Source organism: Colletes latitarsis, chromosome 2 (assembly GCF_051014445.1).
Source record: "Colletes latitarsis isolate SP2378_abdomen chromosome 2, iyColLati1, whole genome shotgun sequence".
In the NCBI taxonomy this organism is placed as follows: Eukaryota; Metazoa; Arthropoda; class Insecta; order Hymenoptera; family Colletidae; genus Colletes; species Colletes latitarsis.
This window is the reverse complement of record NC_135135.1, coordinates 27,590,230-27,604,416: the sequence shown is the minus strand read 5'-3', so window position 1 is coordinate 27,604,416 and position 14,187 is coordinate 27,590,230. Positions and strand designations below refer to the sequence as shown.

The 14,187-nt window shown below is 41.1% G+C and overlaps 2 protein-coding genes across 3 annotated transcripts; one reads left to right on the top strand and one right to left on the bottom strand.

Annotated features, from left to right (window-relative positions):
- Positions 1-814: 814 nt before the first annotated feature.
- Su(r) (dihydropyrimidine dehydrogenase su(r)) lies at positions 815-11,335 on the top strand. 2 transcript variants are annotated; one of them, XR_013081803.1, is made up of 17 exons: positions 815-1,155; positions 1,227-1,337; positions 5,322-5,654; positions 5,737-6,045; positions 6,136-6,459; positions 6,545-6,755; positions 6,875-7,059; positions 7,127-7,342; positions 7,421-7,585; positions 7,674-7,826; positions 7,906-8,026; positions 8,282-8,544; positions 8,626-8,802; positions 8,887-9,111; positions 9,202-9,359; positions 9,436-9,879; positions 11,280-11,335. XR_013081803.1 is itself a non-coding variant. In XM_076783573.1 (16 exons), exons 1-16 carry the CDS (start codon positions 1,111-1,113, stop codon positions 9,506-9,508), a joined length of 3,069 nt encoding a protein of 1,022 aa, XP_076639688.1. In that variant the 5' UTR covers positions 815-1,110; the 3' UTR covers positions 9,509-10,179. The 2 variants fall into 2 exon arrangements, 1 of the variants encoding a protein (XP_076639688.1); XM_076783573.1 differs by lacking the exon at positions 11,280-11,335 and having other exon boundaries at positions 9,436-10,179.
- LOC143351738 (phospholipase A2-like) lies at positions 10,000-13,058 on the bottom strand. The gene is made up of 5 exons (XM_076783576.1): positions 12,953-13,058; positions 11,912-12,213; positions 11,564-11,723; positions 10,819-10,971; positions 10,000-10,249 (listed from the first exon to the last, which is right to left on the bottom strand). Exons 2-5 carry the CDS (start codon positions 12,201-12,203, stop codon positions 10,150-10,152), a joined length of 705 nt encoding a protein of 234 aa, XP_076639691.1. The 5' UTR covers positions 12,204-12,213; positions 12,953-13,058; the 3' UTR covers positions 10,000-10,149.
- Positions 13,059-14,187: the final 1,129 nt, after the last annotated feature.

Sequence of the window (14,187 nt, the reverse complement as noted above, 5' to 3'; positions counted from 1 at the left end):
TCGAAAATGCGCAGGATTTCGGGGGTATGTCTATTCACCAAAAATGATTATAATTGACCCCTGCAACCAAAAATAATTTTTCCAGAACGATTTGAAATTTTTTCTTTTCGTCGAAAAAATGCGCCTAATTAGATTTTCGGTAAGGAATTTTTTTCTCGAAAGTGCGTAGGATTTCGAGGGTATGTGTAATGACCAAAAATGATTGTAATTGACCCCCGCAACCAAAAATAATTTTTCCAGAACGATTTGAAATTTTTGAATTTGATTGTTAATAACTTTTTAACGAAACCTCCATCGACAAATTGGTATTCTTGATTTTCGTCTTATTTTGGTCTCAGGAATCGGCCATTAAAATTTTTCCCTGCGATGACCGAACACCCTGTATATGTACGTGTGATAGAGTATTAATCCTTATCTGATAAATGTACATGGCGGAAGAATTGCAATCCCCACTCCGCAGGATTAGTTTTTATCTTATAACCTTGTCGACTGCAACATGTGTGTGTTCAGGTCCGTCCCTAGTGGGCGTGCAAAAGGTGCCTGCGCGGTTGAATCCAAGCGTGCCCACAGACTGTAGTGAAGTAATATTTGTAACATTACTCGTGTGGGTTTTATTACCGAATAAGTACAAGATTTAGATACCATTTCGGTAGCGTACCTTGTAACTATGATTTCATTTTATGTATACAAAAATTACAAAATATTTTTTCAGGCGATAGTTTTTTAAATTTATGTATTGCACACGTATCAAATTCTTAATTAGATAATATTAGATTAATAAGGGCGGCAATATTATTTTTTGCACTTGGGCGATCAACACATAGGAACGGCCCTGCATGTGTCGAACGTACTATGCACAGTCAGCTTATCGTGGCATTTGAAGCTCAAGAAGTCATCCGAGCATGTGATGTGTCAACACATTATGATTGTATAGTAACAACGATACTTCAGACAGTCCAGCTAAGTTTTACTTTTCACAGTATCTCGAAGTAAGTTGCATCAGATACTACCCACGATTTTCCGTACAATATCGCGATATTCGTCCGAGTGCACATTGTTTACAATTATCACTGTTCGAACTGCGCGTAATTTTACTATTGTTGCGAAATCATGGCACCTACAGTGACAGTTAGCAGAGATGCGCCCGATATCGAAGTAAGTGCGATAACTTGTCGTTTCTTTATATGATTTTCAAATCTGGATCGTGACAAATATTGGTTTTACAGAATATTTTGGGCCTGAATCCGAAGATAAAGCCGTTCGTAAACGTGATCCCTTCGGCGTATACGAAAGAGAATAAGAAGAAGTGGAAAAGGAACATTAACGAGAAGTGCAGTGTAAGATATACGCAGCGTATATATCTTAGAAATAATTTTAGATCTCTTTGCATCGCCTGTTGATCGTCTCGACGTGAATACAAAACAATCGGTTGGCGCCTTGCAGATGCAACGCGCCTACGCATCCATACAGGCAGAGTGAACGCGGTAGTACCACAGGCGAGGTATCCGCGTAGACCTTACACCTCATGGACTTTCGTGGCCCAATCTGACTGCCATACCGACCTGAAAATTCGGAGGTGATTTTAGCGTCCACTTCTCATGGGTGGCGGTCAGTTGAGAAACTATTCACTGAATTAATATTGATAGGCAAACAGCTGTAGTGTTGCGTAAATACATGCGAGTTGACTACGGAAGAGATTAAAATTCATTTCTGAATCTGTTGGTAATGTGGCAAATGACACGAAAATGGTAATGGGGGTTCGAGACCTTAGAAAAATGGGCCGAAAAAATATATTGGGTGAAAGATCTACTCGTATACCTCGTCTCTGACAATACTCTAGACTCTTTGATGAATCAACGAGAATCAAAAATAATCTAGCGAAGAAGCTCTGTATTTATGATGATCTATGCAAAGCGAATCGCAGCCAATTTGCTAATATTATTTAGTTTTTAATTAATAATTGCATTACCCAGCTAAGAGTGATACGATTATTAATTAAACGCTAAATAATATTACCCAGGTCTCACCACGAGGAGGTTGCTGCGAATGGAGACCCGCACTAACCGATTCCCAACCACCCTCCACTAATAAAGATCTTCTGTGACCAACGATCGTTGGTCGAAGAAGAAACAAACGAAAGTGCAACCAACGAAGAGAGTTGAAAGAATTCGTCTTCAAATAAAAATAACCTGCCTAACATAATGGTTAACCAAACACCTGCCTAACTATAAATCTAAATTTGTTTATTATATCAAGAAACAATTCTAAATTCGCAGCCATTAGCTCGGTGTCACCCACGAAGAATAACTTTTCTATCGTGGGTGACACCGATTACCAGGTCTCACCACGTGGAGGTTGCTGCGAGTGGAGACCCGAAGGGAGATAGATGGAATCCAAGTTCCATCGATCTCCCTTTTACATCCTTAGAAACTAGATTAGCCATGCCAAGTAATTATTTTGTTTAAAAGAGGGACGAAGCTAAATCGTGGGTGACGCGACGCGACGCGATACGACGCGATGCACCATGCAATAGTGCAAGGAACGAGAGACGCGAACCGAATAGCGAGGTCAAAAGGGCCAGCTCGTTGCCTCTTGGCAAGTCCGATCGAAGGGGAAGGGCATCGACGCACCCAACACGGGTTCCCCATTTCCCCCAAGCAGCCTGTTGGGAGCCAAATGGACCCAACTCGGGATGTCTAACAGAGAGAGGGATCCCGAGTCGGGGCTACCGTAGACAGGAACAGTCCCTGATCCCCTCTAAGGCCGAAATACCCTTTCCCTTGGATCGTCTCGCTAGAGGACGGCAACTGACCCTTCGGACCAGCTAATCGGCCGATCACTTGCTTTCTACATGGAAGCAGTGGTGATCGGAGGGGACCAGAGACGAGTGAAAGAGAAGCTACTTGTTACATAATTACTTGGCAGGACACGCGGCTACACTAGGGACTTAAGTCTAAATACCAAGTAATTATTTTGTTTAAAAAGGGATGAAGCTAAATTGTTGGAGACGCGACGCGACGCGATGCTGAACCGTGCAGCAGATCTTCGGATCGAATCGACACTACCCTTGGTAGATTGATTTCTATTTCTAGAAATCGATCTATCATTGGCAGGCGACGAGATCTTTCGGACAAACTGGACGGCCGATCACATGTTTCGTTCGACGAAACAGTGGTGACCGAAGCAAGAAACGAGAGAACGAGTCGAGAGAAGCTACTTGTTAAATAATTACTTGGCAATATTAGGAGACGCATACAATAGGGACTTAAAATTAACGTCGAAGCTCAAGTCTAGTCAACTTGAAGCTAAAATTCGGACGATAGAAGGAAACAAAGTTCCTTGGATATTAGTTGTACCAAGCAATTATGTGATTAAAAAGAGGGATGAAGCTAAATCGTGGGATACGCGACGCGACGCGACGCGATGCTGAACCGTGCAGCGAATCCGAGGATCGAACCTACTGCCCTTGCTAACTCGATCTCAACAAGAAAACAGAGAACTGCAACCCCGAATCGAGGTCTCCATTTCTCCAACGCAACCCGCCGGGAGCCCGAAGGACCCGACTTAGGCTGTCTGACAAAGAGAGAGTACCTGAGACAGGGTCGACTTCCGCTGGAAGGTATGCGTTTCCGCAGAATACGGAAACTCCACACCTTCCAGCGAAGTGCCGTTTTCCCTCAATCAAGCTTACCAAGGGAAGGCGATTAGATCTTTCGGACCCGATACACGGCCGATCACATGTTTCAATCGATGAAACAGCGGTGACCGAAGCTAGGAACGAGGGAACGAGAGAACGAGAAGCTACTTGTTTAATAATTGCTTGGTAGGACGCGGAAATATGTAGAATAAAGAAATCTTCGACGTTAATTTTAAGATTCGCGACGAAGCTTATGTCTAATTAACTTGGAATTAAAAGTCCCTCGGCGGTTGTGGCGTCTTCCCTCGATGTCCCTGCGAATAATCTGAAACTAAAATTGATACCCATATTAGTAACATACGAAAGGGAATTTAATGAACACCATGCAAACTAGTAGCTAAGAGTGAGAATCTATAAGATTCTCGATGTTAGACCTACCTAAGAAAAAGTACAAAATTTACACATAACACAAACAAAGCCATCCTACCTATACTTGCGTAACGAGAGTATAATGTCGAAGTAAAATACCAAACGATCGCAAAAATTATCTCAAGAACCATACAAATTTCAACGACGAACAGAAACAAAGATTGAAAATCCAACGCAGAATTGAAAATCCAACGATGAAATCAAAGAATGAAAATACCCAAGAATTAAACAAAATATCTTAGCGAAATAGAACAAGAATAGAAATCTCATTCTAATTAGTGACATCGAAATTCATAAAATAATATACAAACAAAATACATAAAATAATATGCAAACAAAAATGGTACATGATCCAACACAATTATGCCAATTCAAAAAATAAGGCAGAAGTAGAAATAGAGGAGGAACACATAATAACCAAATAAAACCGGACAGTAAAACAACACCGAATTATGACCAAACAAATAAAATAAACTGGTCAGTTCTGTAATACTAACATAAACAAGTAAAGTGAACTTACTACTTGTTGAGCATTAGTTACCATTACGAAGGAAGCAGCACCAGAGGTCCAGCTGTAACATAAGAAACGATTCGTAATTTAGCAAAAGCGTTAGACAGTTCCATAACATTGAATTGGTATCAAACGACAAAATAGAAGTGGGGGGAGCAATTTTAAATAGTTCTTACCAGTGGTCATCACGGTCCGGCACTGGTCAGTAGTGGTCAGTCGTCGGATCTCCACTGGTCAGCACTGGTCAGTAGTGGTCAGTTCTGGTCAGCCCTGGTCAGTCCTGGTCAGTCCTGGTCACTCCTGGTCCCCCCAGTGGTCAGCACTCCACGAATGGCCTGACGTAGGCCCGCGAGACCCGTTCCCCCTGGATGCTCCAGGGGTACTGAAGAATTTGTCCAGCGGTAGTCTTCGAGTGGGGAAGTCGAAGAGTGGGGAGACAATGTCAACGTGAAGAGTTAAGAACCGCTTGGTCTAGGGAACAACGCTATTTCGATTGGTCCCACCTCTTGACCATTTCTGGATCTTCACTGGACCGCTGACCTTGATGTCAACCTCACTGTTGACCACCAGTGACCATAAGCTGGTCATTGTTGATCATCGACCTATTAAAACCATTAGGAAGTTTAAAGCCTTCTTACCAAGTATCTCGAAAACTTAGGCCAAGCGACAATTATGGTTCAGATAAAAATTGTTCGAAATCTCATCCTCTATAACATACTAAAAAACCACTGAACCACGTTACAGAAATGTCCGCCGTTGACGAAGAATTTCGACGACATCAAGCACACCACATTGAGCGAACGCGGCGCATTGAAGGAGGCTGCTCGCTGTTTGAAATGCACGGACGCACCTTGCCAAAAATCATGCCCGACCCAGCTGGACATCAAGTCTTTCATCACTTCCATTTCGAACAAGAATTATTACGGTGCGGCGAAAGCGATTTTGTCGGATAATCCGCTGGGTTTGACCTGCGGCATGGTCTGTCCAACGAGCGATCTTTGCGTAGGTGGATGTAACTTGTACGCGGTGGAGGAAGGGCCCATCAATATCGGTGGTCTCCAGCAATTCGCCACGGACGTAAGGGATTGAAACGTACAGCGAATTTGACCAGAAATAAATTGTATTTATCGACTAAATTGAACGGGTAAAAATTTCGTAGGTTTTCAAACGGATGAATGTACCTCAGACCAGAATTCCTGGACAACAAGTACCGCACGCTGACTCTAAAATCGCGCTGTTAGGCTGTGGTCCTGCTTCCTTATCGTGCGCCACTTTCCTAGCTCGTCTGGGCTACGACGACATTACAATTTTCGAGAAACAACGCTACATCGGTGGCCTGAGTTCTTCGGAAATCCCCCAGTACCGGCTACCGTACGACGTCATCAACTTCGAAGTGGACCTCGTTAAAGATTTGGGAGTGAAGATCGAACTGGGCAGAGCGTTGTCCAAGAACGATTTAACGATACAGGTCGCTACAAGATTTTTGTTCATTGTAAACGATTACACCTTTCGCGCACAGTGGACATAAGACGCGATTCAAACGTTGAAATGTTCTCAGGGTCTTCGTGATTCCGGCTACAGAGCCATCTTCTTGGGTATCGGTCTCCCGGAAGCGAAGACCATCCCGATTTTCGCGGACCTTACCGAGGAAATGGGGTTCTTCACGTCGAAGAGCTTCCTGCCGCGGGTGGCCAAAAGCAGCAAGCCAGGAATGTGCGCCTGTAAAAGCAACCAACTGCCTTCTTTACACGGGAACGTCGTGGTTCTTGGAGCTGGCGACACGGCGTTCGATTGCGCTACTTCCGCCCTGAGATGTGGCGCGAAGAAGGTCTTCGTGGTTTTCAGGAAAGGGTTCACCAACGTTCGAGCGGTCCCCGAAGAGGTAAGCGATCGTCTATAGACAGTTTAATTCTACTTCAAGGGTCCATCGTGAGTCTTCACTGCAGAATGTATTCTTTTATATTTAGTTCGACCTGGCGAGAGAAGAGAAATGCGAATTCGTCCCTTTCCAATCGCCGCAAAAAGTGATCACTCGCAACGGGAAGATAGTCGCGATAGAGTTCTGTCGAACGGAGGAAAACGAAAATGGCGAATGGGTAGAAAGCGAAGATCAAATTTCTAGATTGAAGGCGGATTTCGTTATATCTGCGTTTGGATCAGGATTGCAGGATCCCAGTGGTAAAAATCTGAATCGTGTCTCTTCAATATCTCCGTTACTTCTGGATATAAGCATAAGTTTGTTACGTACCGAATATGTTCCATTTTGTTTATTAATAAAATATCTTTACTTCGCACAGTGATCCAAGCCATGGCTCCTGTTAAAATGAACAAATGGAATTTGCCGGAAGTAGACACTAACACCATGACCACGTCCGTCCCTGGTGTTTTCTGCGGCGGAGATCTTGCTGGTATCGCGAACACTACCGTCGAGTCCGTGAACGATGGAAAAATAGCTGCCTGGCAGATCCACAAGTTCATCCAGGTGAAATGACGCATATGAAATAACGCTAGAATAGTTCAAACGTTGCTTTTTATTTGTTGACCGACAGAATTCCCATAATTTGGAAGCACCCGAGGTTCCTCGATTGCCTAAATTTCATACTCCGATCGACGATGTTGACCTGAGCGTCGAAATGTGCGGCATGAAGTTCGAGAATCCGTTCGGCCTTGCATCTGCGCCACCTTGTACCTCCAGTGCCATGATCAGACGAGCGTTCGAAGCGGGTTGGGCCTTTACTGTTACGAAAACATTCTCCTTGGACAAAGTAAGCGAATTCGTTGACAAAATAATAATGCTTTTCGCGAAAGGCATTTTATGTTTTTTTCTCTGTACGTCTTTCCAGGACCTTGTCACCAACGTGTCCCCGCGGATAACCAGAGGTTCGACTTCGCGACATCTGTACGGACCGGAACAAGGCAGTTTCTTAAACATCGAATTGATATCCGAAAAAACGGCAGCTTACTGGTGTAAGAGCGTCACAGAACTGAAGAAAGATTTCCCGACTAAGGTTCGAAGATCGCATTTGCTTGGGATTAATTATCAGACTTCTTCAAACAACGGTGTCGATATTTATAAAAATCAACGTTTGTTGACAGATTATTATAGCTAGTATTATGTGCACGTACAATAAAGCAGATTGGACGGAACTTGCGCAGCAAGCTGAATCTGCTGGTGCCGATGGCTTGGAATTGAATCTGTCTTGTCCACACGGAATGGGAGAGTCTGGAATGGGACTGGCTTGTGGGCAAGTACGTTCATTACATTTTCTATTTATTTCTCTTTTAAAGTCAAAACCAATGCCAAAGTCAACGTTTTATTGCATCGAAGGATCCTGAATTGGTGAGAAACATTTCGAGATGGGTCCGGGCGGCTGTAAAGATACCATTCTTCGTGAAATTAACACCAAACATCACCGACATTGTTTCAATAGCTAGGGCGGCTTACGAAGGTACCGTATACGCGTATTTCTTTCTAAATTGTTAACATTCAATTTAAATTAACTGACGAACGTTCAGATAGATGATTCTGATAACTCTTTCAAAAGAGAAGTAAATTTGGTACGAAGAAATGGCAATTACATGCGACTCGGCCCAAATATTTTTAGATATTTTACGAAGGGGACCAAAAAAGAAAAGGTTGAAAGCGTTCATTATTAAATTTGTTTGTAAATGACTGTCGAATACACGGAACTCTCGTATGATAGGTCAAGCTGACGGAGTGTCTGCCATAAACACTGTGTCAGGTATAATGGGTTTGCATGCCGATGCAACCCCATGGCCGGCCGTTGGTATCAAAAAGGCCACTACCTATGGTGGCGTTTCGGGGAACGCAACGAGACCTCAGGCTTTACGAGCTGTTTCCTCTATTTCGAAAAGCATCCCAGGATTCCCCATACTCGGAATCGGCGGTGTCGATTCGGCAGACGTTGCACTACAATTTCTTCACTGCGGCGCATCGGTTGTGCAGGTGATCAAATAGCTCGATCTCTTTGCAAATTATTCCGCGTACAATTCGGACGATTTATGGTGGATTACTCTTGACGGATAGGTCTGCAGCGCCATACAGAATCAAGATTTCACTTTGATCGATGATTATGTAACTGGTTTGAAAGCTTTGCTGTACTTGAAGAGCCTGAAGCAGGTGAAAGACTGGGACGGACAGAGTCCGCCGACCTTCAGCCATCAAAAGGGAAAACCGGTTTCCTTGCAACATGCTCTTGGCAAGGTATTTTCCAGTCAAAGTCAATTTTAAGCGTAGCGATGGGTCTGAGACGTACTTAAACGCTATAAGAATCGATCAACGTTTTAGAATATACCGTACTTCGGGGAATATCAGAAGCTTCGGGAACAAAAGCTAGCCGAGATTAATGCAAACTCGAATCCGCTCGAGAAGACCGTCGAGGTTACAAGACCCGCGCCGAAACCAATCGCGCCTGTACCAACGATAAAAGATGTCATTGGCAAAGCTGTAGATCATATAGGAACTTTCAAGGAGTTGACCACCAAACAGCAAGTGGTAGCATTGATAGACGACGTACGTTTCGATCATCGTCGAATACAGTTGCTCTGTTTTTCGTTCGTTTTCGTTACTGTGCGTTAACTCAATCAGCCTTTTGTATGGTAGGACATGTGTATAAACTGTGGAAAGTGCTACATGGCCTGTGCAGATTCTGGTTACCAAGCGATCCAGTTCGACGGTGAAACTCACATTCCAAAAGTGACCGACGACTGTACAGGCTGTAACCTTTGCCTCTCAGTGTGCCCCATTATCGATTGTATCACGTAAGTTTCACGTAATGTTTTAAGACACAATTACTCGAGATTGGTTCCAACGACTTTACGCTGTTTTGTGTTTCAGTATGGTGCCAAAAACGATACCCCACATCATTAAAAGGGGAATACCGCCAGAAGGAGCTTTTGAACTTCCTTAAGCACAATCAACACGCGTGCTTTTCTAATTAAAAAAGATTATATTTATTACCCATTTTATAAAATATCTTTGATTCTTCCGACCCGACAACTGTACGCCATACTGACTCAAAGAGGATTGTGTTTAGAAAAGCGTTTTGATGCATGTCATACAAAACTTAACTACGTAGACAAAGAGCATAACAACTTTCTCAATTATTCATTTGAGTAGGGGTAACGAACTGGCGACTCGCGAGGCAGTTATGGTTCCTCCCACTATTTTCCTGTTCCACTCAAGCGCAGAAGAACTTCCCCCCCTGTTTCTACTATCCAGAGCTAGGACGAAGGTTCCTGGCTGGGCACCTAATTAGCGAGGAACCTGACGACGTTACCGGTAGATATAATACACGAAACCTAATCTTTGCCTGTTATGTAACATTTATCACTTAGAAGTCGGAATTGCTAATACGAATCCATACGAATCGTTACGCGTGTTTATATTTGTATTTCTCAAGGGAAGTCCCTTTACGTTCTTTGATGAGTCAAGGACTGTAGATATTAGTAAAATTCAACCGCGCATTAATGTATACTTATATGTATAATGTACAAAGGTCAGTGAGAGATCTTTGGTTACGGTGCTTCATAGATTAGTTTATTAAAATGATCAAATACCAATAAAGTCTGGATTATCAAACCACTGCATCTTTTCTGATTTGTCACGATCGTAATTGTACTCCACGCATTTGTCGTCTATCACTCGGCGTCTGAAATTTAATTTTAACATATATTACACGGGTGTGTCATTTACGAAGGATACGAACGTTCATTATAGAGGAGTGTTCGGCCACCCCTGGGAAAAATTTTAATGGGAAATTTTGGAGGACAAAATAAGACAAAAATCAAGAATATCAATTTCTTGACTGAGGCTTCGTTGAAAAGCTATTAACAATTAAATTAAAAAATCTCAAATCGTCCTGGAAAAATTATTTTCGGTTGCGGGGGATAATTACAATCATTTTTGGTGGATAGACTTACCCTCGAAATCCTACCCAGTTTCTAGAAAAAAATTCGAGAAGGTGTGAAATTTTTCGACGGAAAAAAAAAATTTCAAATCTTTTTGGAAAAATTATTTTCGGTTGCGGGGGTCAATTACAATCATTTTTGGTGAGTAGATATACCCCCGAAATCTTGCGCATTTTCGAGAAAAAAATTCAGAACGGGCGGAACTTTAAACGTTAAGAACTTTTTAATGAAGTCTCCATGAACAAATTGGTTCCCATTAAAATTTTTCCCAGGGGTGGTCGAACACCCTATATTTTTTATAATACATTACCTTGCGTATCTTTTGCAATTCTCGACGGGATAATCGCTTTTAAAGCATTGTGGTCTTAAAATATTAAAATACGTGGTTCCGATATCCGTAGCAATGATCGTATTGGCTTCCTTCAAGCACTGATAGAATTCTTTGTCGCAATCACAATGCGATCTATGTACATATATAAAATATATTGTATATTATTTCCATTTTGGTCATAATTTAAACACAACAAGGAGCATAGTTGAACTAATAATCACACGTTTTCTAACAAGTATTATCATGTGTTATTGGTTCACTTATGCTCCTTATTGCATACAGGGTGGGGCACTTAAAACAGGTTTCCAGGATAACCCGTTTATTCTTAAATATAGAGAATTTATAGTAAACGTTTAATTTAATAGTTCAATTTAATTTAATCGACAGAAGTTATTCTTATACGACTTTCCATGTCTTTCTTAATTGTCAATATTTTGCAGTTGCTGCTATCCTGTAGCCTAATGGCATGTTCTGCAAGGTCGCCGCACTGAACACTTACATTTGAGTTTGGTATGTAAACGATTGAAATTCCTAAACTATTATACCTGTTTCTCTAAACAACATTCTTCTCTAATTACCCTTTAACGATCTTATAAACGAAAAAACAATTTCGACCTTGAATATCCTTTTCTATGTTAAAAAACGAACGGGTTTATCCGGGTAACATTTTATAACTGCCCCCTCTTTGTATAAAATATTATTTCAAAATCTACTTTGCCAGTACCTCGTGAAAATACCATTATTTTTCAGGCCGTCTTTTTCTCCGTTCGATGGAATCGTTTTCGGGCAAGAATCGTGAGCCTTGCAGCAGGCATCCGTTTTCTTGAACAATCCCAGAGCTCCTTTGTTCGGTGATATGTTTCCATCGCCGCACCAATACGTTCCTGCGATTAAAATTACGCCAAATTAATGAACCGTGGTAACGTCTATGGAATTTCTAGTCTGAATAATTAGCATTCATTTTATCGTTCTCCTGCGATCATGCTGGACGCGATACATGTTCGGTCGAGGGTAATTTGTTATGCGTTCAACGTTCTTAAGGCTTCGAAGTGTACAAAACAACTTCACGTACCTGGGAATATCGCTTTGATTTTGAATTTAATCGGGTTCAGGACATCAGCGATCGTCGTTCGATTTTTATCGTCCTGATCTATCAGATGAGATCTTAGTGTCCTTAAGTCGTTTCTGAAGGCAGCGATCCCTTGCTCGAGCATTCGTTTGGATGTCGCTAGTGGACGGATTGTCCTCTCGAACAGGCCGACGTAAGTTTCCTTCGGTTCCTTCGATTCGGTATTTTCGGACTCCCCGAGGCCGAGGACCAAAAACACGGCGACGAGCACCGGTATCGTGCGTGTCCAGAACATTGTGATATTGCTGTGTGTGAAATAAGTCGATCGTAAACGTTTCATTTTACGTAACATTTTTTTTATAATCCTTCCGTGATAATACCACTTATTAACCTGTTGCAGACGGATATTTTAGACCACGAACGTTGGGAATATTCGAAAAAGTAACATATATCTATAAATTTCTGTACGAGACATATAAATTTTATTTGAATTCAATGGATTACTACATACGAATTAGGGGCAATCGTTACTCGCTTCATCGATCAATCGATCATTGCAAAATCATTTTCTCGTTCTCTCTTCCTCGTGTAAAAGGAACTTAGAGATGTGAAAGTGGATGATTCAACCTTTAAAACGACCCCAGAAAGATCGTTGTACGATTTCTTTTCACGAAACTAAAATAGTCAAAATATTCGCAATGTTTTTAATATTTATGTTGCCTTGCGTATGTAGACACCGTCTGCAAAGGTTTAAAAAGCGTAACGAGGGTGTCGGACCGACAAGCAAGCGGTCAATTTATTTTTTAGCTCGGTTACAGTTTATTGTGAAATAAATACAGGAGGATTAATGAATATTTATTTTGTTTCCAGTTATCGGTTGTCGAAATGAATCGTTTGATGAAATCGTGAACGAGATGGTTGAAAAAATACCGACAGAGATCCCAGGGGTAAAAACAATTTGAGTTTAGAGGGTATCGAAAGTTTAGAGCGCGTCACGTTATTTATGAAAATTAATCCCGATGCTCGATCTCGATCGTCGAATACCTGTCAATCCAACGCGATGCTGATGGCTCGTTCTTCTGAGCGACGCTACGACTGTTCTTTCCAACGCCATTACGCGATGTTTTATTCTTTAAAACGACGCAACATGTAAATTACTGAGTATTAATTGTTACAATTGGACACTTGTTTGATGATCGATTGATTCCTAAAACAATAAAAACTGAATTATTCCCGGAAACAACAGACGAATTCCAATCGAAAGTCGACTGTTCCTAATATAATAGGTATAATTGAACACCTGCTTGTCATTGTTGTCGGTACAACGATATTAGTTGTTCTTACGTGGTATGAAATGCGTTTGACATTTTTCAAAGTCTTTGAAAAACTATAATAGGAAGAGGACTTTAAGATGGTATTATAGTCTAGACGTCAATTCTTTGTGCGTTCTTTAGAATTAAAAAAAAAAAATACTATGATACCTACCCTCTGTCGATTTTTCTTAAAAATAAGTTTTTGATTTTTGATAAATTTGTTTGACGCGCTACGGAAATTTTGCCTAATACTTTTTCGTAGATACTCATAAGTTATAGTTCAGAAAAAAGTTTCATTGAAATGTATTCACTACTGTAGGAGTTATGACTGTTTGAAAATTGGACCATTTTTTGGGGGGTTTTTCTCATTTTGCGGGGTCAAGCATCAACTTTTCGAATATTTTTATAATTGCTACATATTCTACAGTAAAATACGCGGCGTTTGGCTTTTTGAACATTAAAATCGTCCAATCCGTTCAGAAGTTATAGTGTTTTAAAGATTCGCATGAAATTTCAAGGTGACATTTCTGGCCTAAAATTATATTTCCGGTAATGAATTTTTTACTCGAAAACGCGTAGGATTTCGGGGGTATGTCTATTCATCAAAAATGATTGTATTTGACCCCCGCAACCGAAAATAATTTTTCCAGAATGATTCAAAATTTTTTAATTTTGTCGAAAAATTTCACACCTTCTCGAATTTTTTTCTCGAAAACGCGTAGGAATTTGGGAGTATGTCTATTGACCAAAAATGATTGTAATTGACTCCCACAACCGAAAATAATTTTTCCAGAACGATTTGAAATTTTTTAATTTAATTTTGTTAATAGCTTCTTAACGAAGCCACAAAACCGTTGAGGGTTTTATTAAGAATGTTAGAATCTGTGCGTAATAAATAATTCAATAGAAAATAGAAACGCAAATGAACGCAGAACAGTGAAACACAAATTTTCAATTAACAACTTT